This window comes from Simochromis diagramma, unplaced genomic scaffold, assembly GCF_900408965.1.
Source record: "Simochromis diagramma unplaced genomic scaffold, fSimDia1.1 OVJJ01000583.1, whole genome shotgun sequence".
Lineage (NCBI taxonomy): Eukaryota > Metazoa > Chordata > Actinopteri > Cichliformes > Cichlidae > Simochromis > Simochromis diagramma.
Window position 1 is genome coordinate 389,420 of NW_024387285.1, and position 25,388 is coordinate 414,807.

The 25,388-nt window shown below is 47.3% G+C and overlaps 1 protein-coding gene across 5 annotated transcripts in view; it reads left to right on the forward strand.

Annotated features, from left to right (window-relative positions):
* Positions 1–25,388, forward strand: part of kank1a (KN motif and ankyrin repeat domains 1a) — a 48,713-nt gene that overhangs the window by 19,066 nt on the left and 4,259 nt on the right. For 2 of the 5 annotated variants that reach the window (XM_040003636.1, XM_040003637.1), the window contains exons 2-6: positions 7,870–7,999; positions 17,878–20,535; positions 22,460–22,624; positions 24,790–24,886; positions 25,102–25,329. In XM_040003636.1, coding sequence (XP_039859570.1) covers positions 7,963–7,999; positions 17,878–20,535; positions 22,460–22,624; positions 24,790–24,886; positions 25,102–25,329 — 3,185 coding nt within the window. In that variant the 5' untranslated portion in view covers positions 7,870–7,962. Of the gene's footprint in view, positions 1–5,474; positions 5,754–7,869; positions 8,000–17,877; positions 20,536–22,459; positions 22,625–24,789; positions 24,887–25,101; positions 25,330–25,388 lie in introns of those variants that run through there. The other 3 variants (XM_040003638.1, XM_040003639.1, XM_040003640.1) reach the window with 3 other exon arrangements.

Here is a 25,388-nt window from a genome sequence, read left to right on the forward strand (position 1 = left end):
TTTCACTCCTGCCGATACCTTTCCCAAATTTCAAAGCATCCGAACAGCTGATGCTGGAATTCGAAGCGCGTGCGGTATGGTGCGGATTTCAAAACGAGCTGGATTTAGATCTGCAGGTGTGACACAGATGTGCTGTGATCTGAAGTCCTGGTTCCAGTTTGTGCTCAGATACTGATTCTTCTGAAATGACCGGGCCGACTTCCACGTGCACGCTGCTCAGATTTTTATGAACGAGATAAAGCGAGCGATGGCTGGGAGCGTAATGACAGGGCCAGTATGTATAATTGTCTTTGATTTCTATAATTCCAGTCTCAGTGGAGGAAATGCTCGTCGTTCGCCAACACTGTGTTTATCTGCGAGCACGAGGCTCGCGGCTGCCTCGGAGGAACAATAGCAGGGAGTTGAAAGCGTCTGCGCCAAAAATAACTCCATGTGTGATTATACAGGAGCAGGAGTCTCTGCAGGTCGGCTCATCGGCTGACCTCACAGTGTTTGCAGGGTAAGTTAAAGTGTGTTGGGTTTGTCTGACCTCAGCCCCTAACCAGACACAGTAGTGACAGGTGATCACTGAGGTTCTCTGTAAAGAATACAGGCTGCAGCATTTACAAAGAAAGCAGCATGAAGCGATGCTCTGTGAACGCCTCTTTTTCCTCTGAAGCAATACTAAGTTAGAGGCACATTAGTGGGAAAGGACCAATCGTAGAGAGGCGAGGCTGAGCTGGTTTGAACACGTGCGGAGGAGAGAGTGGATCTACTGGACAGGCTGGAGGAAAAGAAGATTAAAGGTCATACAGAGGGTTTGTGTGACAGGATGCTGCAGGGAGCATGGCGAGATGGAGGGAGATGAGCCACTGTGGCGCCCCCTAAAGGAGCGAGGCAGCAGCCCCACTGCAAATAGGTCAGCGTTTGATGAAGCAACATGGCTGCTTTCACTGTCTTTTGCTGTGTTGCACTCTTTGTTTGTTTGACGGAGACCTTATCTCTGCTCATATTTGCATCAGACGCCTGAATGAAGCCTGGACCTCTGGATCTGTGTGTGTGTGTGTGTGTGTGTGTGTGTCTGTGTGCGCATTTCCACGTCTTTTAAAGAAGCTGCTGAACTTTGCGTCTGTTAAACGTCGTTGTGTTTATCGTGTGGTCTTTGGAGCTCGTCAGCTGGGAGCGCCAGTACGTTTACACTCATGGATGTTTAAGAGCAGCAACATCAGCCTCGCTGCTGTTTATCACTGAGGTCCAAAGAGTTTGTTCTCCAAAGATCGTCACCATAAGAGACGTCTATAGAAAAGCAAAAACACAAGCCCGTCTTTATCCTTTCAATGAGTAATTGATCGTATGTTGAGCTCACGTGTACCAGCCTGACTTATTGAGCCTCAGCATTGATGCCACAGCCTGGCACTCTTAGCCTCTAATGATTCTGTTTCATGAACTTCTTCTGATCTTAATCAGCTGCTGGAAAAGATTCCTGAGCTTCCCTGAAGATGGGAAGTCTTTGCTTTTCTCTTCCCACCTCTGCCCATGTGACTTCTCTTTAAAAATGCTAAGTAGGGGACACAATCCTCTGGTTCTTCCGGGTCCTCCCTCCCTGGTGGAATAATTGAGAGGCTTTATCACAGGCTCTCCAGAGTCAAACTCGGCAGGCTCCGTCAAAGTGAAGTGAACAGTTGAACAGAACCAGCTCTGCAGCTGCCAAACTGTGGAGCTCGTCGGCGCGTCCGTCCTCCTCGCCTGGCCCGGCTCTTCTCCACGGTCGGCACAGCAGCTTCCCCTCAAAGCTTCAAAGGCATTTCCTAATGAGGCCCAGATGCAGAGCTGAGCTGACAAGCAGCTACTGCTTGTTCTGCAATTAGTCACATTTGCGCTCGTGCACACGTTAGCGCTGCAGCACAGGAGCACGCCGTTTCCTTCAGTTTAACTTTCCTCTACGTTTGAATTCTTACGGACATGAAAAAATAAAACGAGGTGGACTCGATGCTCCACGTGCAGCCGCTCTGTTACGCTGCTGAGCTTTTCCTGATTATCTGAATGAAAACATCCGGTTCCTCTTGAGGCTTTTTCCCTCCATTAAAGCTGCAGCCTCTGCTTTTATTAGGGGAAAAACAGCTCTGCTGAATATTCAGCGCAGCGGGTCTGCAGCCTAACGGCCCTCTGGTAACTTCTCCTTCTGTTTACTGTCCACACAAAAAAGCCTCGAGTCTTTGTTTTACTGCAGTGGAAAATGTGAACTGTGGCACCACATCCTGTCAGCTCGAACTTCTTTATGTGTGTGTCGATGTGATGCACGCGTGAATGTTCTGACAATAACGGCGGGCATCACCGTGAGCCTGACGTCACTGTTAGGAAGAATCATTGTTTGCACGTCTGTGCTTTAAAGCCACATTTGAGAGGCTGACGTTTAAAACGTGTGTGTGATAAAAACTCTTGTTCAGTAAAATAACATTTAAAGTTCCATTATTATGAAATTAATGAAACATGTAGGTATTCAACATTTTATTGATAATGTCACATGTTGTATTTTTGCACATGAAAAAGCCGCGTGTTTGAAAACTGTGATGAAGAAACTGTTCACTGACCTTTTTCTGTCGTTCCTGAAATAAATGGAAACAAAAACAAGACTAAAACATGTCGTTCCCATCCACGCCATCGCCAGGAATAAAGGACAAAATGTTATCCTTAGATGAAAGTCGTCCTCCACGTTGGGATTTCCTTCAGTAACAAACGTGCTTCATTAGATTTCCTGGGATCTTAAATAGACGCTGCTTCCTGTTTGACTGACAATCCAAACAAAGTGTTTTCTTACATTTTGTTTGTCGCTTGGTGTAGCTTCACTTCACTAAGAGGGGAACTCGGTGAAGTCAAGTAATATTTAAAGATAAACTTCATACTCATTTACAGAACATTTAGAAACTCGTTGTTTTGGTTCAGCTCTTAAACAGCTTTGTGTTGATGTAATCGGATTACTTTTGTGCGCAGAGAAGGGGAAGCTGGTGGACCCAGGCACAGTTTTGAGTGGACGTTTTAGTTTTGTTGCACTGAAACACAGAGCTCATTTCTACCTGTACCTGCTTCTGCTGAAGTGCTCTTGGGCTCGTTCACCTTTCTCTTGGCTGTTTGTACTCGAGTACTTAAAGAGCTCAGCCTGTGTACTGACTCGAGCCCGCCACGGGATGCTGTTTGAAGGCTCGTGCGTCTGTTTGCGTAGCTCGTCAGGTGTCTGTCACGGTAAATAATGTAGCTGTGTGTCTGTCAAACGCACCTCCAGGTGGAGAGGAGTCACGCCTGCCGCTGCTCAGAGCTGTGCGTGCACGTTTGAAAATTATTTAACAGCTGAGAAGGAACCGAACGGGTTGTTCCGGTTTGCGTCGGCGCTCAAAAGTTTCCTGCTCGAGGAGTTTGAAGCTCCTGAGATCAGCCGTGGATCTGCTCTGGTCAGCGCGGTGAGTGAGGCTCTGTTTAAATGGGAAGCTTTGATTCACAGGAAAGGCTCTGAGTACATTTAAAGTGGCTCCTCTTAAAGCTGAAGGATGTCGGAGATTAAAAATAGAATGTGGAGTTTATGAAGCAGAAGTCAAGATTTTATTGACAAACATGGGCTTCGTTTTTAGTTTGACCGCACGCAGACGCTCTGCCTTAGAGCGCACAGGTCACGATTTCACAGCTGCTTATTACTCTGCTGCCTTTACTGTAAGTGGGAGAAGTTTTTTATATGATCACTTAAAACTATAATAACTGGTAACACTGGATCCCTGAGACCTTCAGTCTGTTACTAATGACAGAGCAGTTTTACCTGAACGGGGGGCGGGGTTGGAACCTGACACGTTAGACGTGGTAATGCATGCCATGTTGATCACTTTTTTTATATTTCTTTATTTTATCTTTTGTCATATATGATCAGCTCGCTGAATATCCTGCCTTTGCATGCAGTAGTCATGGAAACTGGTTACCTCAGAGGGCATTGGCTGGGGGAATGTGGCCAGCAGGTAATCGCGTTTATTTGAAGTGGGTATGTTTTCAGCCACTGAGGTCTGATCCTGAGTGGGTGCTTCTGTGGAGTGTTTTTATCCTGTGTGGTCTGATGTTATGATGAAATGTGTGGTTAAGATGAGTTCAGCTGAATTATTTCTTTCTTCACTGATTACTTCCAAATACGTTAAATCAGTTTTCTGTTGACCGTGGGCAGAAATGTGACGGGTTCTTGCTTAGCTTGACCTTTGACCCTCTGCTGTCCCACATCAGCCCCGATTCTGAGGCCCATCCACGGCGCTGCTTTCTGTTGTTCGCCCTTCTGTCTTCACCTTCAGCAGCTGAGCCTTCAGAAACGCTGCCGTGCTGGTTGATGTGCAGCCATCTGAAAGGTTTTCCATTGTGTTCAGCTGCCTGGCTCATTAGCTGCGCTTCAGCTGAAGGGCGGAGGGTGTTTACCCACGCCGGCCGACTACGCGCTTCACCTGGAGGCCCAGCGGAGGGGTCGTTCCACCCAAACGGCCTTAAAGTCCTGTTTCCTCTTATAGGACTCGGATCGTTTGGCTGTCATCTGAGGAAGTCGTCTAATCTTAGCCGTGAAACGTAGCTCTCTCTCTGAGGGCTGCTCGGTGCAGGCTCGTGTCTGAGGGCTGCTCGCTCTGTTTGTACCTGCGTCAAGGGGCAGGAAGTTAGAATGAGAGTTGCAGGTAAGCAGCTTCATTATTATGATGGGAGGTGTCACTGTTGTGGTTTGGGTTATTGTTAATCTATCTGAAGTGTTTGTGTGTGTGAGAACTCCTGTTTGTGGTTGGTGTGACTCTGGGTCAGCTCTCAGGCCTCCACCTGCAGCTTCACCCTGTGCGAAGCTGCACAAACACAGATTCTGGTTTATTTTTTAAAGCTCGCACTGAAGTGTGGGTGGAAACTCTGTAACCACGTAATCATGAAAATGTCAGAGGCTGAGTTTATGTCGATCATTAACTGCAGGAATGTGCAGACTAGACCTTAAAAACCTCACAGGAGGCTTCGTGTCGCTCATTTAAAAAAAGGATGAGCAGGTTTTATGTTAAAGGCTTTTGCAAAACATGGAAAAATTCAAATTGGAAGAGGAATAAAATCTCTTTAAAGAAATTCTTTGGTTAAATATCTGTTTATACAGACTTAAGAAGAGGGCCTCAGTTTATAAAGACTTTCCTTTTTTCTCTCAGCAACACTAAATGTTTGCATAACTTCAGTATTTACCTCAGTATATCATGTTTGGATTATTTGGATTACTGTTTATTTTTATAGGTTATGTTGTTAATTGATTAAACTTCTGATTTATTATGAATGATGTCAGAAATAATCCTTTAAAATAAATGTTTTTATTTTCAGTTTTATTGCTATTTTATGAATTATCAGGTCATAATTCTGTTCATTCCTGCAGAGTTATTGTTTCGCTTTTATTATTTATTCCTGTAAGTCTCTTTATCACAGTGTCTTTACTCAGGAAAACATTAACGGATCAAATTTGCAGATATATTGATGTCAGTCAGTACTCGCTGATTTTTAAATTGGTGCGTCTTTATTTTATATTTTCTCCTGGAAACAGTTTCATAAAAGCGACCTGTGACCGCTTTAAGGCCTGTAGTGCATTAAAAGCAGGCTGATGCTCTGACTCCAGGATCGATGGCTTCTCCCACAGTGGTGGTGCAAAGCTGAACAGTAAATAGACTCCGCCTCCTTCTCTCCTGCTACTTCCTGCAGGTTTGTGTTCTGGCGGCTCATGGAACAGGACATGTGGGAGATCTTTGGTCAGTCTGTATATTATTCATTTTCCCTTCAGTTAGAATAATTTGCATGGTCTTGGCAAACAGAAGTTGTGTGTATGTGTTGAAATGCTTACTGAGCTTCATGCTGCTGGAGAGCAGCTGCATGAAACCTTTGCTTTGTGTTCGTTACCTGTTGTCTCAAGTTTCAGTTCATCAGTGTTTGTCCTTTGAGTCGCATTAGTAGGTGTTAGCAGGCTCAGGCTCATCCATTGTAATCATAATGTTTTAAATGGGCCAGCCGCCCACAGCTCGATAGTCTGACCTCCTCCACAAACACCTTTTCTTGCTCTCTAGCAGAGGAGCACCCAGGTCTGCCATGACGAGTAATCCTAGCATCCCTTTCATGGTGTGAAGGAGCAGCTCTGCTAGGAGCTCGTTAGCCTGTCTGTGGAGAGCCTGAGGATCAACTGACCAATAAAATAACAGCTTCACCTTTTATGCTCGTCTCTCCTGGAGTTCCCCACCTCTGATTTATTTGGTCCATGGCTTTCTGACTTTTCTATCCAAGAATTTCTTTCGTGTCCTAAAACAGCAGATTGATTGTATATTATTTTTTATTTCACCCAATGACCCGAAAGCCGAGCACGGAGCTGAGCAGATCAGACCCAGACACCAGCTCTTTGTGCGACAGGATCCGAGCGATATCCAGACGTCGTATCGATGCATCTCTAAATGTTAGTGGCCATTTCTTCCACACATTTCTTTTTGTGTGACATGCTGGAGCCAGTTTTAAGTGTGAGGGAGGAGAACAAACATGCCTGCAGTCTATTTGGGTGTTGGAAGGGTCTGTGTGCTCTGCAAAGGCTGCTCTCAATCCTTCGTCTCTGTATCGCGACTATAATAACTCCCCGGGGTGATGGACGGTCAGGACTTAGAGGCTCCGGCCTGATGACACTACGGCGCTGCTTTATTTGGCTGCACACTCTAAACAATGATTTACTTATGATGCAGCTGACTGACAAAGTGACCTTTCACATGTTCCTCAGACGCATTTTGTGGCAGTCGGCTGCATGTCGTCACAGCAGGTGCAGCTGTTGGGTAGATGTGTTTAAATACTTTGTTTGTAACACTTAAATATGCATCGTTACGTTAAACTGGGCCGATCGTGGCTCAAGAGTTGGGAGTTAATCTTGTAATCGGAAGGTTGCCGGTTCGAGCCCCGGCTTGGACAGTCTCGGTCGTTGTGTCCTTGGGCAAGACACTTCACCCGTTGCCTACTGGTGGTGGTCAGAGGGCCCGGTGGCGCCAGTGTTCGCGCCAGAAATGTTTCGGGTGTTTGCTGGAGGTCTCAGCTCGGTCCTGGTTTGTTCAGCGCCGTTAGCTCCAGTATAAACGTTCTCCAGAGGCCTGGTAATGAACTCATCATTTGATTCAGGTGTGTTGACCCAGGGTGAGATCTAAAACCTGCAGGACACCGGCCCTTGAGGCCTGGAGTTCCCACCCCTGTTCCTGAGGTATGCGGCCTCACTGACCCTGATAATCGAGTAAGACCGAGTATATTGTAAAAGTCTTAGATTGTCCTCGACTCTGTGACCACTGCGGGGCTGAGCTCTTGATCTCTAGCTGTCAGAGTCACGTGTTCAGTGTAAAGGTCAAAGGTTTCAGCTGTATCGAACCTCGTCTACATCTGTGCCCCCCCCCCGGCCTACTGACTCCAGTTTTCGTCTTATATTTGCAGCTTCTTATAAGATGACAACGGCTCTTTTGTTTTGTTGCTCATAATGTGTCCATTGATGATGAGCAGGCGACTGCACACAGGACCTCGGTGCTTCGAAATGTCAGGATGCAAACACACCTGTGAAGGAGCGGAGGCCGGCCGGGCTTCAGCTCCCATAAAGACACGCTTCAGCGTAACAAAAGGTCAAATACGTGCACTCACACTTCACATATTTCAAGTTACACTGAAGGTCAGAAAGCCAGCGCTCTGTTCTCATGTGAACTTTAAAAAGGAACCAGGTGTTGAAGTCTGACCGCTGGGACAAAGTGACCTCCTTTACTGACACTTTTTAATCTTTGAAAGGTTGCCTTGTGTTGTTTCTCACTAATTGTTGCTCACCTGTGTGCGTCACTAACGGAATTCCTTTGTGTTCTGTCTCAGGTTGCAGGTTGCATGGTAGTCTGGACTTGCTGCATGGCAGTTGCATGACGGCACTGAGTCTTGTTGTTGGACTGAGAGCACGCAGCTGCACCCATGGCTCAAACCGTGCACGTGAACGGCAATGGCCCAGGTAACGTGTGTGTGTGTGTGTGTGTGTGTGTGTGTGTGTGTGTCAGTCTCATTCTTGCAGGGATGTCTTTGACCTTATTTCATTGCAGAGCAGTTTGAGGGAGACGCTGGGTAAATGCGTCCCTGCATGTCTAAAGGTTACAGGCTGCCTCCGTGACTAAGATGTGCTCTCTGGGCTGTGGTGGGCAGGGGTACAATGGGACTGAAGTGGGATTAGGGGTCCAGTTTCAAGCTTAAGTCATGCTGGTATATTTAAGGTCTTGGCTCCGGCTCTTTAGACACAAACACCATGAGTTGCAAGAAGTAATTTTAGTCGAGTCATCCAGTAACTTTTCAGACCTCAAGACAAGAGTTTAACATCTTCACACGCTGTTTGTGCAAATTTGTATTCAAACACTGAACAGCCTCTAACAGCTGTGTGAATAAGTGTGAGCTCACATGCACTGTGGTGGGTGTTTCAACATATCAGCAGAGGGTCCCTATGATCAAAAGTTTGTTTTTATTTTTCTTTACTTTTGGCTCTGTATGACGTCAGGAAGAACATGATAATAATAATGGATTGGATTTATATAGCGCTTTTCTAGACACCCAAAGCGCTTTACAATTCCACTATTCAGTCACTCTCACATTCACACACTGGTGGAGGCAGCTACAGTTGTAGCCACAGCTGCCCTGGGGCAGACTGACAGAAGCGAGGCTGCCATATCGCGCCATCGGCCCCTCTGGCCAACACCAGTAGGCAAGTAGGGTAAAGTGTCTTGCCCAAGGACACAACGACCAGGACAGAGCCCAGGGATCGAACCGGCGACCTTCCGGTTGCAGATGCAATTCCCAACCCCCTGAGCCACGGTCACCCCCAATGAGGCGAGCGTGCACGTGTCCACCATCCAGCTGAGTATGCTAGGCTATCACCAGCTTCTGAAAGAGGGTGCTGTTAAAACAGCGCTATTATTTGTTTTATTTTTTCCTGTTGACTGCTTCTATTAGCTCATCATTATTAGCAAACTTACTCGTGGACAAATAAATAAATCGCCCAACCTTATTCCACAGTATATTTTTAATGAATAATCATAATCTTGGCTCGAACCAGATTCAGTGATATCTGAAGCACAAAGGGCAAAGAGTTCTGACGGAGAGAGAATTTTGGCACTTCAGTGTGAACACACACACACACACACACACACACACACACACACACACACACACACACACACACACACACACACGTGTGCGCTCTCATTCCTGTGTAGACTAACGGGAGAGCGTGAAGCTTCTTGCTTCCAAATCCCTGCTGGAATGTGCAGCATGCAGGTCGGATGCTTCAGGAGCGCCGTCCTGAGTGTCAGTCTGCCATCACCACACTCCACTCTGCTTGTGTTTCTCAACATGATAAAGTCTGAGCTTCAGTGGCCACTTCGACAATAAGTATGTACCGAGGAACCCGCAGACCGCTGAACCCCTCGTCGTACAAATAGCCTCTCTGTCGTGTTGGTGGTCAGCAGGCAGACGCGGTGAAAGAATGCAGAGCAGATGGTGATATTTAACCTTTTATTGTAGAGGTGGGTGATGTGCTTTGGGAAGAATGTCGATCCGTGATCCAGGGCTGCTCAATCATGGTAAAAAATTACAACTGATACTTGGAAAATGTTGCACTTGTTGAATTTTGAGAAGGATTTGTTGTTCCTCACCAGACTTCCTGTTTTCAGCCTGTCTTATCATCTTGGCTCGAGCTGAACTAAAGCAGCTACAGTGTGAAGGGGGGAGTCTGAGCTATCAGAGCAGGTGAAAGTGCAGACTTGCAAAAATCTACAAAACCAAAACACAAAACAAACAGTTGAAAAGCTGCATGTTTTCAACTGTTTGAAGAATTGTAGCCAAAGTCATTGAACAGCGTAATATTTAAACTGGAGTGCTGCATGCATCTTACATATCTGAAGCTCGAGAATGAAGCTTCTCTCAGATTGGAATAAATGCCAGATGTGGGACGCCTCAGCGCATTGAGCAACAAACCATTAAGCACATTTCTTCCAAACAAAACCTCAGCAGACTTTAATGCGACTCCAGCACTGTTTGCAGGACTGATCCCACAATCTTAAAATACTTCTCCTCAAAAATGTTGGCCTGATTTATTTATTTATTTATTTATTTTAGACCAGTGGGGAGTGAAAACACTCAGGATGTGATCATTTTATATTCTGCACAAAGCTGACATCGGGCAGTGTGAAGTGTTACTCCTGAAACTCCGATCCTGGTCCAGCCCCGGGTTGTCTCTCGGAGCAGACCATTATGGGTCTGACTGGTCTTCAGTGGCACCGGTCGGCACGGTGACGCCGCGGTGGCCATCAGGCCAGTGAGGCCACTCCCTGCAGCTCCTGTAAACCCACAGAAGTGATTTTGTTTCAGTAGCAGTAATGGACCCAGCTGCCCTTTTAAACCTCCCCCATGGTAGCTTTCAGTCACTTTCCTGTTTGTGTAAGAGCTTCGAGTTGATAATGATGTGAGCCGGAGGGGGCGGGACGCTGCGTCTTTGTAACTGTTGTTTGTTTCTCTCTCTGGAGCTGGCTGCTCCAGACCCGTACTGTCTTTACACAACAGCACCGATGTGCCAAGTGTGGTCGTGTCTCTCTGAGCATTAATCACTTCATTGTTGTCATCTGCATGCGCCTCCACAGTCAAGCAGCACAGTGCAGTGATTCAGATTCCTCTCACTCATAAGTTGCATCAGTTAATGCGTTTGCAGTCAGGAAGCTTCCCTCGTATCTTTAAAAGACACAAATCCAGTCCTAAATCTTAATGAGCAGAATCCTGTTTAATGTGCAGAGTTTCATATGAATTTATCTCATTTCCAAGTTATGATGGCAGGTTCATCTGTCACACTTTTGTTTCCTTTAAAGGTTTGCTGTGACTGCAGCTCCAGAAGCAAAGGCAGTCGCATACATTTGTTACTCTTTTGCACCAAGAAGTGAGAAACCAGCCACACTAGATCAGCCAAATTATTACGTACACTTCAATGAGTCTCCTGCTGAAAATGGTGTTTCAGTAGTTTTATGAAATGTACACGAGCACCAAGGAGGCGACTGAAGGTTCTCAGTCATCCAGGTCATCGTAGTCGAAGGAGCTTGGAAAGAAAAGCGTCTGGACTTCAAGTTTCCCTGAAGACGTTTCATCCGAGAAGCTTCTTCAGTTCTAAGGTCAAATGGTGGAGAGTCCCAGATTTAAGCCCTGTGGGAGCGTCCCTGTGAGGGTCATGGACCCCCTATTGATCCTCTACGTAATCACACGAGCCGAGGTGTTAATACGGGTGTGGGTCACAATCAGCCAGGGTTTCAGGTGAAACCTTGTGAAATTGATCATTGTGAAACCCAACCCCACCCTATCGTCTGATTTACTGGGGTCAGATGGCCCAGGATGTGAGTGGGCGTTAAGGGAAAGGATCTCAAAACTGGATCATAGATGGCAGACAGTTGGTGTCGTAAGCCCCGCCCTCTGTTCAAAGATGGTCATTCACAGTAGACATAGATGGCTTCTTTCACTCCTCTTTCAAAGGAGGAGGTCCAAGGAGGTGGCTGTGCCGAGCCTTCCGGAGCCTCGTTCCGTTTGATGGCACTTCCTGTTAAAAGGGAGTTCTTCCTTTCAGCTCTTCCCGTGTTCTGCTCAGAGGATCGTTTGATTGTTGGGATTTTCTCTCATAGATTACAAAGTTTCCTAAAGTTGAATTAAAAATAAAATGTAACCATGACGTTAAACTGTGACATTCATAAGTTTACACCCAAACCGATGGTCCCACCAGCTAATTAAGAAACGCTGGTATGTTTAACTCACTAAACCAGTAAACACTGAGGCACAGATGTGTGTAGTAAACACATCTGTGCCTCAGCGAAAACATGTTACTGAATATATCTGGAGAAGTATTTAACAAAAACACAAACCCGTTAACTCCGACCGTCTCGTACCCGTACAAACTGAAACTGGATCATCACATTTACGTGTCGGTTGACTTGAAGCAGCCCGCACACTGTCGTTGATGTTTTTCTTGACCATCTATGAGAAAATCCAGAGAGGGGGCACATTTTTTCAAAGTGCCTCAGTGTTTGCAGAGGAAGCCCAAACATTTCCCTCGGTCTGCATCATCATGTACAGCGCTGGGTTGTTGAATTTGGCAGCTGCGTCTGGCGCGACCCCGCGAGTTCCTGGAAGAAGCCCACAGTCGAGCGGACCGGCCTGCGTGCAGCTAATGTGCAGCTTTAATGGACTCTTTGTGTTTTTGTCTTGTTCTGGGTTCAGATGAGGACGGACGCGTCTTGCCTTTGTTGTGTTGAACTGCTGCAGCGTTGATCAAACGTTGGCTCTATTTTTCTTGGGAGTAATTAGGCTCACGGGCAGAGCCAGGAAATACCAGGCTCCGTGTGTGTCTGTGTGTTACTCATGTTGTGGGGACCGAATTCAAGTCCTCATAAGGAAAAGCGCAAAACTTTGGTATGAAGCTCATTTTGAGCAAACTCGAGTGTTTCGTCTTCTGAAGGGGTAAAATCAGAGCTGTTTCTGTGCCGTCGGGCGGGTGGAGGCTGCTCCACCCAGGCGCTTGCATCATGTTTGGCTCTCACAGCTATGCGGGAGCACAGCCCTGCACTTCCAATGAGTTTGCAAGTTTTTCTCTGCACATCCTGAACGGCCCTGAGTTCACTTTCACTTCTTTCAAGCATTTCACGAGTCTTTCAGTGTTTCTCCTGGATGCTGTTGGTAGTGATGGTTGTGTTAAAGGTTCATTATTGCAAAACCAACGTTATAGACAGACTGTGTGGACACGTGCTTGGAATTGGGCTGCAGTCTTTTCTTTGCTCACAGTGTAGGTAAACAAACAGACGACGGGCAACACTGACAAACGCAACATCACAGACGATAATGGCACGTGTAGCACATAAGTGCACTGGTGCAAAGATGTTGGGATAAATTATGGAGTTATAAGGGTTTGATAATGTTACACATGTATACAGTTAAGCGCACAAGGACTCGACTATATAGCATGCTTTGATTTGGCAGCAGGTATGGGGGCTGTTTAAGTACAGACACTATGTGAGTGTCTAAGTGTTGGTCAGAGCGACGGCCTGAGGAACGAAACTGGATACGACTGAAACGGGTCATGTGACGGGTGTGCTGTGATGTTACCTGCTCGTTTCCTCCAGCTCCAGGCCTCGAGCGCCGGTGTCCTGCAGGCTTTAGCTGTTTTTGACCCAACACAGCTGATTAAATGGCTGAATTACCTCCTCAACATGCCTGGAGTTTCCCCACCCCTGCTGCAGGGCGTTTAGTCTCTTTGCAACCACAGGTTCCGCCTCCTGGTGGCCATTAATTAATTAGGTCGGTACCTGTGCAAAAAAAAAATACAGGTTAAAGGCACACTTCACTTTTCAGACCCAGAAGCAGCATGTGCATACTGGATACTGGTAAATATGTACACGTGAGGTACCAACAGTGAAACGGGTGTTCCCAAACAAGTTTGTTTTCTTTGTTATTTCAGGACTTTTTGGAGCGTCACTAAAGATCTTTGAACACTGGAGACTCGATCCCCTTTGAGCAGGAACTTAAATTGAACGTGAGCTGTTGGGCAGAACCGATAAGATTAAAATCTAAATAAAAGGGCAGTTTGCTCAGATCTGAACACTCCAGTGTTTTCTTCTGTGGACGTCGGCGTCTCTCAGATATCCACAAGGCCCAGTGCTTTGTAGTTGGGCCTAAACTCATTTTGTCTACATCACTAACGAGCAGTTCACTCATTTATCCTAATATCCCCGGATCGCCCCACGCGTGGGTCGTAATGTTGTTGTCTTGGACCCCACCTAAGTGCACATGTTATCAGATCATAACAGCTTTAACTCCAGACTGGTCGTACACATTTAAAACATGTAGTTAAAGATTACTGACACCCTAACTGTCCACAGACTGATGAGGAACTGTGCTCTAAGGTGAGATGTAACCTTCTGTAACTGGTAATTAAAGTGTGTGTGTGTGTGTGTGTGTGTAAGCAGGTAGTTTGGCTTTAATTTCTCTGGTTAACAAACAGCTGGCAGACACATTTAGCCCAGCAGCCTCATTTATTCAGCGTCTGATGGCGCTGTGGAATTAAAAGGCTTTCGTCAGCTCTAAATTTAAACTTTTACAGAGCCGCTGTAAAATAAGCACGGCCCCGCTTGTATATTTTTCTTCAGAGCGTCAACATCGGGGCCCGGGCCGGCCTGCAGTCCCATATTTTAAGAGCAAACACGGAGAGCTTGAGCGGCGTGAATGAATGAAGGCTGGACATTTTCAGCAGCTGATTGGAGAAGCAGAGAAAAGCTCAGACACAGTTCGGGGTGTTTTCCGTGGCTCACATGTCTGTGGACATGGAAACGACTGAAACGTGTTACCGACGGTGCGTGATGCTGAGTTTGGCTGCAGAGGGACGTGTGAGGAACTGGTGTTTGACTCTGAAGCAAGTTTCTGTTTGAGCTGCGAGTCCTCATTGTGAGCTTGTACATATGGCTCACCTTTGATAATTAGGCAGAAATATTTGAATATCAAAGTCAAAGTCAACTTTATTTGTCAATTCTGCCACATGTACAGGACATACAGAGAATAGAAATTTCGTTACTCTCAAACCCTAGATGAAATAGCAAGTGAACATTTAAATATAAGAGAGTGATTAAAAAATGCAAATAAAATAATTAAAAAGTAAAAATTTAAATAAATACAATACAAATTAACAAGAAAGCTATGCAATATACAATATACAATATTCAAGTAAGGGTAAATATCTATATCTGAGGGAAGTAGAACAGAGCCGGGAACGGTGTGGTCAAAACTACCTGATATTTTTAGGTTGGCACTCGCAGATCAGAGCTAAACTCTGCTCCGCTGGACGACTTTGACTAAAAGAGGCATTTTTGTTTATTCTGTCTTCTTTTATTAATACACGGTGCACATGCTCATAGCTGTATTTGGTCTTAATGTCCTTGGATGGGTAAGAAAAAAACATGTATCCCCCTGAAACTAAACTATTAAAAACCAGCTGTTTATACTGGAGCTCAGCTTATTAATGGTTTGAGTTCAGAGACGATTTGACTTTCTGTAAAAGGTGTCAGATGATTATCACCTGAGGAAACGGCTTATCTTCATCAGCTGATTAAAGCACTTTTGGACCCTCAAATAATGATTTCAGTTGTTTGTATGTTTGTTCTGCACTTGGAGTCAGAGCATTAAACCCACCTGGTCACAGCTGAAGGAACGAGGCTGAAATTCCCACATGAACAGGCTGAGCTGTGAGCTTTGGAGCAAGAGGAGAAAATGAGGTGGAAATCTATTTATTTATTTTTTGCTTTGAAAAGAGAGGAAGTATGATGAGTCCCTAAATTTGCTAAATTAAAAACGCATACAGCAGCACTGTTTCCTCACAGCAAGAAGGTCGATTCCACCATCAGGCCGGATACACTAAACAACAGTAATGTTTTAACATCCAGAAGCTTCAGGATGTTCAGGGGAAAATGAGAAAATAATTTTTATGACCAAATTGTAACCAGAAATGTGCTTTTCTCTCCTCTCATTGGCTGCTGAGGCAGATAAAGAGGGAAGTTTGCAGGTCCTGTTTTCGAGGGCTTGGTCACACTGGTGCAGCTCAGTTTGGGGAACAGAATAATGCCTCCTTTTCATGGCTGTGCAAACGGCTTTAGGCAGGGCTGAAGGCGTGGTCTGTAAGAAGGGAGATGAAGTCCAGCAGCCTCGCTGTGCTAACTGTCATGTGACCCCTCAGACTGACGAGCTCACAGCTGTTAGCTGCAGCAGACGCCCGGGCTCTTCTCGCTGTCCTGCTGCCCGACCCCGTCAGTTGTCGGCTGATGAGGTCATCGCTCAGCTGTTCGGAGTGTCCGTGCCACAGAGCCGCCCGTCACATGCGACACGGCCGGTTGGCGCTCGTGCCACAGGGGGACTCCTCCAAACCAGACAGCACAAGACCGTGACTGTGCGCTCAGAATATTTATACCAGGGGAAAAACAGGACGTGACTCTCAGGGCAGCAGAAAACAGCCGGGGCTTTGTCTGCAGACGGAGCTGTCAGACGCTCGATTCACAAAAACAAAAAATCAGAAAACATGAGGAAACTGGCTTTTTTTTTCCCCCCCCAAACAACTGTCAGGAGTGCAGACTAGTTTAAAATTGTGACACAGCATGATTTAAATAAAAAGCCTTTACCTTACAGCATAAAGCACCTTGAAGCGACTGCTGCGGTGATTTGGTGCCATATAAATGGAATTGAACTGGAATCCATGCAGTGTTATCATCACAGGCTGAACACTGAGGGGGTAGATTTAGCCGTGCACGGACCAGGTCACTCCCTGTGTGTGTGCGTGTGTGCGTGCGTGCGTGCACGTGCACTCAGGCGTTTCCCCTCAGTTTTCTTTACCTGGTAGAAAAATGAACTTCTGAAAATAAAGGCGTGGACACAAACTGACTGTAAGTGACGGATGAGTCTTTGTATCATGGAGCATAGACCAGTGTAAAAGTGTGACTGGTGTCAAGAACAGACTGTTATTGTTGTGGGTTCACCTCCCCTCCATGCATAACAGGACTCTTATTTAGGAAGGGAAGCGCCCGGCTCTAGCCTCACACGATTGGAGGAAGCAGCTGTCCAATGGTGCACCAGAGCAGCGCTGCGTGTAGTTTACACCAATAGTGGAGCTTTTTATGTCCCGTGTGGAGAGAGGATTGTGAAAGCGAGCACAGAGTGAGGAGAAGGCGTAGTTGCGATCCCAGCACAGAGCCGTGAATGTGAAGCCGAGAGGAGCAGAGGAGGAAACGTCCAGTTAAAGAGCTGCTGGTGTGCGGTGAGTGAAGTTTGAGCAACACATGCAGAGGTTTTAGCAGCAGGCTTATCCCTGTAGTTCCCTCCTCCTGTTGCTGAATGGAAAGGAGCTGGGCGGACTGGAAGGGAAGAGCAGGGCTGTTTATTTCCAGCCTGTGTTTGCTTTAGTCACTGAGAGTTCCAGGCATACCAAGAACAAGCCTCTGTATTTAGCCAACGCGGTGTGAATGCGGCGGCCTGGCTGTGACTGAGGGCATTTTCAGCTGGAAGTGTTGGAGTTTGGACTTTGATTTAAGCAGCTTTGATTGGCCCGTAGCTGCTCTTTTAACTGGGTGATAGCTCGTGGTCACTTCTGCCTGTAACAGCTAAATGTTGACACTGGATGGATTTTGAACGAGGGAATATTGACGTCGCCTCTCAGAGCCCTTTGCCTTCTTTCTTGTGTGAGCTTTGGAAGCAACAGTCTGTTTGTGTCACAGCTTTGAACCTTTGGTTTCGTCACACCTCGGCGAGCCGACTTTGACAGATTAATTTTGTTTTAAATCTTCTGCCACTTTTGTGGAAAAGACTGAGTTCTAATTATTTTGGCAGAGAGTGTTTTAGTTGGACCCAAACTATGTGAGACGCAGAGATGTGAGAAATTTGAGATGTATTTGTACTCGCTCTGTCAAATTATGACGACCGTCTGTGGCCAGAGGTGCCGGCAGCGTGCTGCGAGCATTAGACTAACTCTGTGTAAACAAAGAAAATACCTGCACGTTAAGAGTCGGATCAGATGAAGCTGTTGGGATTTGTGGACTTGTCCTCTTTATTTTCCTCCTTCTGTTTTTACCATGTGGCTGAATGAAATGTGCATAGATCTATTTATATGTCAGAGTGGGATTATTGTGATTTTATGTCTCAAATTAACAGGATAAATGATTTTCCTGACTCTCACACTTTCACAGACTTGCCTCAGTAGATCCTCTCAGTATGTACGAGCTCTCTAAATTGGTCTGTTTCCAGCATTAAAGCGACACTAATAAATTTTTGTGGTCTCTCTTACAGAAAGAGGACAAAGATGCCCAAGCACAGAAGACGAGAAGGACTCTGAGGCCCCCTACTATGTTGAAACTCCTTATGGTTACCAGTTAGACCTGGACTTCCTCAAGTATGTTGACGACATCGAGAGGGGCAACACTATTAAGAAGCTGAGTATCCAGAGGAAGCCCAAAGTGGCCAAACCCTCGGCGGTGCCTCGGGGCAGCACTGGCGGGGTCGGCGCTCAGGCTGAATGGACCTCCACAGACTCGCTGTCCTCCTCCAACAGTGACGGCAAACAGTCCCCGGTCTTCTTCACCAACAGGGCCGCTGCCCCGCTGACCCCCACCCTCTCCAGGGCAGCCTGTGAGGTGCCTCTGCATCAGCCGTGTTCAAGCGTCGCAGAGCAGAAACAGCTCCTCCCCCCGCCGTCGCCCAGGTTTGCCCCTCGGCACAACCCACAAGTGGAGAAGACCCTCATGGAGACCCGCCGTCGGCTGGAGCAGGAGCGTGCGCTTCTGCAGCCGCTAAGCGAGCCTCCGATGCCCCGCCGGCGTCTCGCCAGCTTCGGTGGTATGGGCTCCAGCAGCTCGCTGTCCTCCTACTCTGGCTCCATAGGCACAAGCCAGATCTCTCCCAACACCTATCAGACTCTCCCCATCAACGGTCATCTCCCTAACGGAGAGTATAACGCCTATTACCCACAATCCAGGGGCAGCTCCATCCGCCACAGCCCCATGAGCTCTGGCGTGGCTACCCCGGTAACGAACGTCAGCCCGTTGCACCTGCAGCAAATCCGGGAGCAGATGGTCGTGGCGCTCAAGAGGCTGAAAGAGCTGGAAGAGCAGGTGAAAACCATTCCCATCCTGCAGGTGAAGATTGCCGTTCTGCAGGAGGAGAAAAGACAGTTGGCTGCTCAATCAAAAGGTCAAGGTCTTGGCGGCTTCCGCAAACGTTCCTACAGTGTAGGCTGCGCTGACCAAATGGAAAACCCGGGCCCCATCCAAAAGGAAACGGAGCTGCACATCATCGAGCCAGAAGCCCAGGAGCAGAGCGCTCAGAGGCTGGAGGAGTTCAGACGCCTGGCTGCTGAGGTCCAAGCACTGGAGAAGACTTCCAAGGACAACGCAAATGAAAATCAGCCTCAAAACCTCACGCAGAACCAGGCCCACCAAAAGTCTGTTGGCATAGTTACTGATCAAAATATGAATAATCTTCCAGCCACCCAAAGAAAGCCAGAGAAGGAACGCTGTTTTCGGGACGCGGGGGTGTCTACAGACCGGCTGGAAATCCGGAGCACTGCAGTTGGCGTCACCGAGGCCATGCTGGGCATGAGCAGCGAAGCTGAGAAAGAGATCGAGCTCCAGCAGCAGACCATCGACTCCCTGAAGGAGAAGATCTACCGCCTGGAGGTGCAGCTCAAAGAAACCACTCATCAGATGGAGATGGGCAAGCTGAAACTGGAGCTCCAAGCTGCCGGCGGGTCAAACAAGAAAAAAGCAGACAAAGGTTTGATGGTCAGGCCGGAGATGTACAGCGCCTGTGTGGAGGCTAAAGTCCAGACACGCAGCCAGGGAGTGGGCGAACATCTGGAATTCAGCCATGTTAGCACTGCTAAAAGTCCACAGACTCTGACTAGAGGAGTGTCCTGTCAGCCTTCTGTGCACAGCGTCGCCACAGGACCGGATATCCCCATGGACCGGTGGGTGGTGCACGAACAGATGGAGGTGTCTGACCAGTGTGTAGGACGGCACGTGGAGACGTGCCATCGGCAGGTAGGCGTAGAGCTCAGCGTTTGTGAGGTGGGAGTGAACACAGAGGAGCTGGTGGACAGCTTGACCCTCGGTGAACCCGCGATGGAAGCCAGCAAAGAGCAGAGATCCGTGGGCTGTGGAGACTGTTCGGTGGATGTGATCGTTAGTCCCATCAAGACGCTGGTGTCACAAGGAACTGAGACTGACCGTGTCAGTCAAGTGGACTCTGGAGTCACGGCGGCTCCTGAGTTACTGACTCAGGAGACCAGCACTGAGGCAGAAGTTGCACACAAGTCCACGAACACGAAGCACGCTGTCCTCTCAGACTCATTCACTCACATGGAGTCGGTTACATCAGATAAGCAAACCAACACGGTGGTCACAGAAACCCGGACCGTGGCTGCCGGAGAAGGACTCGTCAAAGACGTTCACTCAACGGCAAAGATGCGTTCGATCGCCGTTGGAACCACCTCGGACGTGGAGCTCTTGCCCGGCAAATTGAGCTCAACTAAAACCAAAGAATGCGGGGTGGGGCCAGTGAGCGTCCATGAGAATTTCCTGGTTGGTTTAAAAACCAGAAACATAGCGTGTGGCCCCTCCCAGCCGGCTGAGTCTGTGGCGAGCATCGGCAGCCAGGAGACGGCAGAGGTGAAGCCTGCGCCGGCCGCTGTGCACGCTGATCCGGCCGACCTGCAGGCGCACGGTGGCGTCAGCTTGGACCATTACATCGAGCGCGTGCAGAAGCTGCTGCAGGAGCAGCAAATGCTGCTGGCCGAGAACTATACCGAGCTGGCGGAGGCATTCGGCCAGCCCCAGTCCCAGTTTGGGGTCATCAACAGTCAGCTGGTCAGCACACTGTCATCCATCAACTCAGTCATGAAGTACGGGAGCGCCGAGGACATCCTGAAGCTGCAGGCGGAGTCAAAAGAAGGTGAGGGTACTGTTTATTTATTATATCAGACTAGAGTCTGACATGTAGACTGGCTCGAGCTTTCCTCCCATTATGATAATGGCTCTTCTGTAGCTAACGATCGTGTCATTTGATCTTCCTCAGCTGATGGAGTTTGCTCCGCTGTCACAGAGATGTTGTGATTTCCATTTCATCCTCTTCATGTTTGCTTCTCCATTTTGAAAGCGAGCATTTCCTCCAAACCTAAAGTTATTATTCTGTTTGTATGAAAGCAAAGTAACAAATTCATAAAATACTGAAATGCCTCCTTCACTCAAAACTACAGCACAGACCTCGTGCTTATCTTTATATTTTTACATGCTGTGGGGCTATTTCTGGGAGTATTTCAACTTGCTATGCAGCAATACAAACGTTATATCCCAAATTTTAATAATGTGTGCATTAAATCCATAATAACTACACATATTGCAAAAGAAGTGCAATAAACTACAAAAAAAGGATTTTTTTTTTTTTACACATGTTTCTACTTACAGAAATTTCAAGTGTCTTCATAGTTTCATTTTTGAGATACACAATGTTTTTTATTAACTGCAGGAAAAACGAAATGACTATTATTGTGCATAAATTGCAAAAAAAACAGCATCAAGAGAATCTACTTCCAACAGGTCAATTAAGCCTCCAGAAACTGTACAGAAAGGCATAAACTTTCATAAACACCAGTAAACCTTTGAGAGGCGCTGCAAGGAAAAACTACGTTTCCCCAAAACATGACATCACGTCCGGTTTTGACAGGTGATGGTGAACATGCGATGGTTTGCGCTGACGTAGGAAGTGCTGCAAACAGCTGATCAGATTGGCAAAGGGTGTTTCAGGATTATTATGTTTTTGCTGTTGCAGCAATTTTTATGTGGGTTTTTTTTTCTTTTTTTTTTTTGCAAAGCCATTTGGAAAAAAAATTGAATGCATGTTATGCAATTACAACTCCTCCAGTTTCATATACAAAAAAAGTGCGCCAGCTTATGTGGTTGCAATTCTACCAGGATTTAAAAATGTTACATTTAAGCTCCGATGGGCCTAAACGGGTTACAGACAGCTGTGACGGCACAAACCTGTCAACATTCAGCTGAGTGATGTGAAGTTTGCAGTAGCTACAGTTAAAGTTTTAACATGGGAGTCTATGGGGACTGCCTCAAGTGGTCATTAGAGGAACTGCAGGTTTTTCAGCCCTGGAGGAGTGCTGCTCGTCTCAAACACATTTGTATGCATGTCAGTGTTCTAATGAGCTGAATCAAGGTGTAGTTCAGGACTGAAGGGTGGGTGCTGGTTTGGAGTTTAGGGGGTGGGGTTGTCACACACGTGTAAAGAGAATCCTGATAGGATCAGACAGGCCGTGCTGATCTGTGACCCTGAAATATGTGGCAGGGCCTTTGGACTTGAACCAACAATGAGCTCATTTCTTTCAGGAGGCAGTAATGTCGCACCATTCTTCCACTTGTTGTTTTTGCAGGCCGCCCTGCCTTCACTAACAGCTCCCTGCTGATGCTGATTCATGGCTCCTTCTCCCTTACATAACACACGTTGTTGCAGATGAGCACGCGGCGACTCTGTGCTCCTTTCTGGCCTCTTTTGCGATGTCATCACACGTTTCCTCTTTTGTTTTTATCCCGTTCTTGTGACTTTACTCCTGCCATCAACATTCAGCACAGAGTTGCATTAAAGTCACGGCTGATGCTGCTCCTTGGAGCACCAAGAGCCTTTTTCTTACTGAATGCTGCCGTCTTCAAATCAGTGAGGAGTGAAAAACTGTCTTTGATTTAGAAAACTGGATCTCAAATCGCTCCTCGCCTCTGTGGCGCTCTGTCGTTTCAGACGGTAACAAAGTGAACGTTCAGAGAGCTCAAAATGTCTAAACCTGCCTGACCTTTTCTTTTGTTCCCCTTGTCAGAGAGCAGTCAGCAGCTCCAGCTGTCGTCTGTCGGGGCGAAGCACGTGGAGAAGTCACCTGACCTCACGGCAGCGAATACGCCTGCGAACACGCCGTCGCAGCAGCAGATAAGTGCGGCCGAGCAGAAGAGCCGCATGGACCTCCAGATGTCTACAGCGCTGCATGGTGCGACTGCAACAACACAGCTCATTATTGTTGTTATTATTCCAATATTAAATATTTTAAGAGCGCTGCAGTTTACAAGCTGCATATAAAAGATGGACCTGACCACTGTCTGTTAGTTGGAATCAACATCTTGAAGTTTCTGTTTGTTTTGTGGGTAGTTTTGAGCTAATGCTAACAAGTCTGGCTAGTCCAGAGACTCTGAGGCGTCCCACAGACGCCTGCTCGTTATTTCTAATGAACTTCCTGATAAAATACTACAGCTTCATCCTAATTGGACAGCCAAAAGTGCTCCAGGCCACGCCTCTGACAGTGTAAATGTACCCCTGTCCTCACTGTGGAGGTTGCAGTGTGGTTCTGAGATGGAGGTCTGGAGGCTGATGGTGGTTTCGAGTATCATAGACTCCCAGATCTGTGTTGCTTCTGCTTTTAGCTCAATCAGTTTTATTTTGGTGCTGCAGCCACACCCACCTGACTGCTACGTCTTATGGTCAAGTGCTGAACCTTAACATGATTCAAAGGTTTTTCCTCCACAGCAGACGGGCTGATGTCTGATGCTCTGTGACCCAGGAACATGAATCAGATTGTCAGCTCGTGTTTTTTGGACTCTGTTGCACAGTTTGAGAGTCAAACACATCTTATTTGCCTTCTTCGGCCCCCGAGTCCATTTATCAGGGTTATAAACACTGCGAGCTAAAGTCACCGGTTCAGCTTCAGTTCCTGTTCCTGTGCAGAAGCAGAGCCAGAACAGTAAGAGCGAGGCTCTGGAGCGTGAAGCAGATGTTTTCCTAAGTTATCTGACCAGATGTTTAGGCTGTGGTCTGCTGGCTGTAGAGACGGCCCCTCAGCAGAACATTCAAACGCTTCTTTCACAACCCGGCTGCTGTAAGGTGCGCGTTACCTCACCTGAGCTGACTGTAGGAGGTCACCTCGCGCAGACGCCAGGTGACGTGTGAAACGCCACCACGAGCGCCGTCATCGGCCCGACGAGCGGCTCACGCCACTCTCACTCCCAGCTGTCAAAACACGGGAAGCGTGCTGAACGACTCTGTTGCTAATGAGCAGCGCACACGCCTGTGTGTACACATGCAGCTCCCTGCATGCTGATGCATGAACACATGCTCTGTTTCTCCCGCAGCGTTAAGGAGGCCCCTCGGTGGAGGCAAGTCCTGGCAGATGTGCTGAGTGTTTCTGGCTCGCTCTGCTGGTATTTCGGTTTTCGAGGCCTCTACTTAAAATGACTGAGATACTTCGGGCTTTGAGTCGGCTTCCAGCGCCTCGCGGACAGATGAGACGGACACTTAATGGCTGCTTTCGTCTCTGCCAGAGCTCTCGATCATGTCAGAACTTTTAGTGGAGCGTTCAGGCGTTATCGGCTCTTTGTAACCAGCTCAATGGGCTGTTTAGTTACATGGTGTGTTAATTATGCAGGAGGAGAGTTGGAGGGATGATTTTATGAGGAGGATCGTGATGAAACATGGGAAAGAGACGGAAACAACAAAGAAAAAACACTTTGCACTCCGAAAAGTCTCACCTTACACACTATAAATAACGGAAACATAAATGCTCTTATTTTAATGATGCATAAACTCCAGATAAGTGTGTCTGTCACAGAAGCTGGAGCTTACAGATGTCAGAGATCTGATTTAACCTTATTCTTTATTCATTTAGTGACGAGGGTCTGTTTGAGATGAAGTCCTGACGAGGAACGTATCTTTGTTCATAGCTGACGTCTGAATATCTGCAGTGTTCAAAAATATGTGAACGCGCAATCACATGACGGCGGTTAAACGTGATTCTGTCGCTCAGGAAACGAAAGCATTCTGCAAATCAAAGTGACAACAGGAGGAAACGGTGCAGGCGGTGCCGTCGCTCGTCCTCGTCGCCGCTGCGTCCTCGTCGCCGCTGCGTCTTCATCGCTTCCTGAAGTTGAACTTTGTGTCACACTGTGATGATGAAGGGTTCCCTTATTTATGTATCGATGAACTATTCATGTTTTGAAGTGTTTGGATATAACAGCGCGCCTACATGGTGCTTTTTACTAACGATAAACACACAGCTCTGTTTTAAAGCAGCCTGTTCGATTTATCAGATTCAGAGTTTAAGTTGATTCTGGATCATGTGTCATGTTGTCGGCTCTGGTTTACGATGTTCTGCGTCTCCTGCAGGGCAGAGCACCCTGAAATCCATCATGAAGAAGAAAGACGGCCGAGCCGACTCCAACGGCACGAAGAAGAACCTGCAGTTCGTCGGGGTGAACGGAGGGTGAGAATGTTTTTAATCAGAAGTTTGCAGCGTGAGAGTTTTTCTGTGTTTGTGTCCCGGCTGAGGTCAAAGGTGGCAGGGCTCACGTTTGCTCAGCTGTGTGTCGACGCCGAGCCTCACGAGCTCGTTAGTGTTGTTCGCAAATATGAAACCCGAGCTGCTGATCTGCACTCACATCTTTGTTTCTGCACCTCTGTCGCCCCCTCGTGGCGCAGATACGAGACTACGTCGAGTGACGACTCCAGCTCGGAGGACAGCAGCTCCTCTGGGTCAGACGAAGAGGACGAGGACGAGGAGGAGGAGGAGGAGGGCTACGGAGGAAAGGAGGAACACCAGAAAGTGGAGGGGCAGAGCACGAGGGAGGAGTTCCAGCCCGAGGGAGCAGAGGACGTGGACAAGAAGGATGACGAGGAAAGTTCAGAGAAGCAGGAGACGAGAGAGAGGCGAGTATAGAAGATGAAATCATGATGATATTTTTCTGTCTGTAAATTTGATCAGTTAT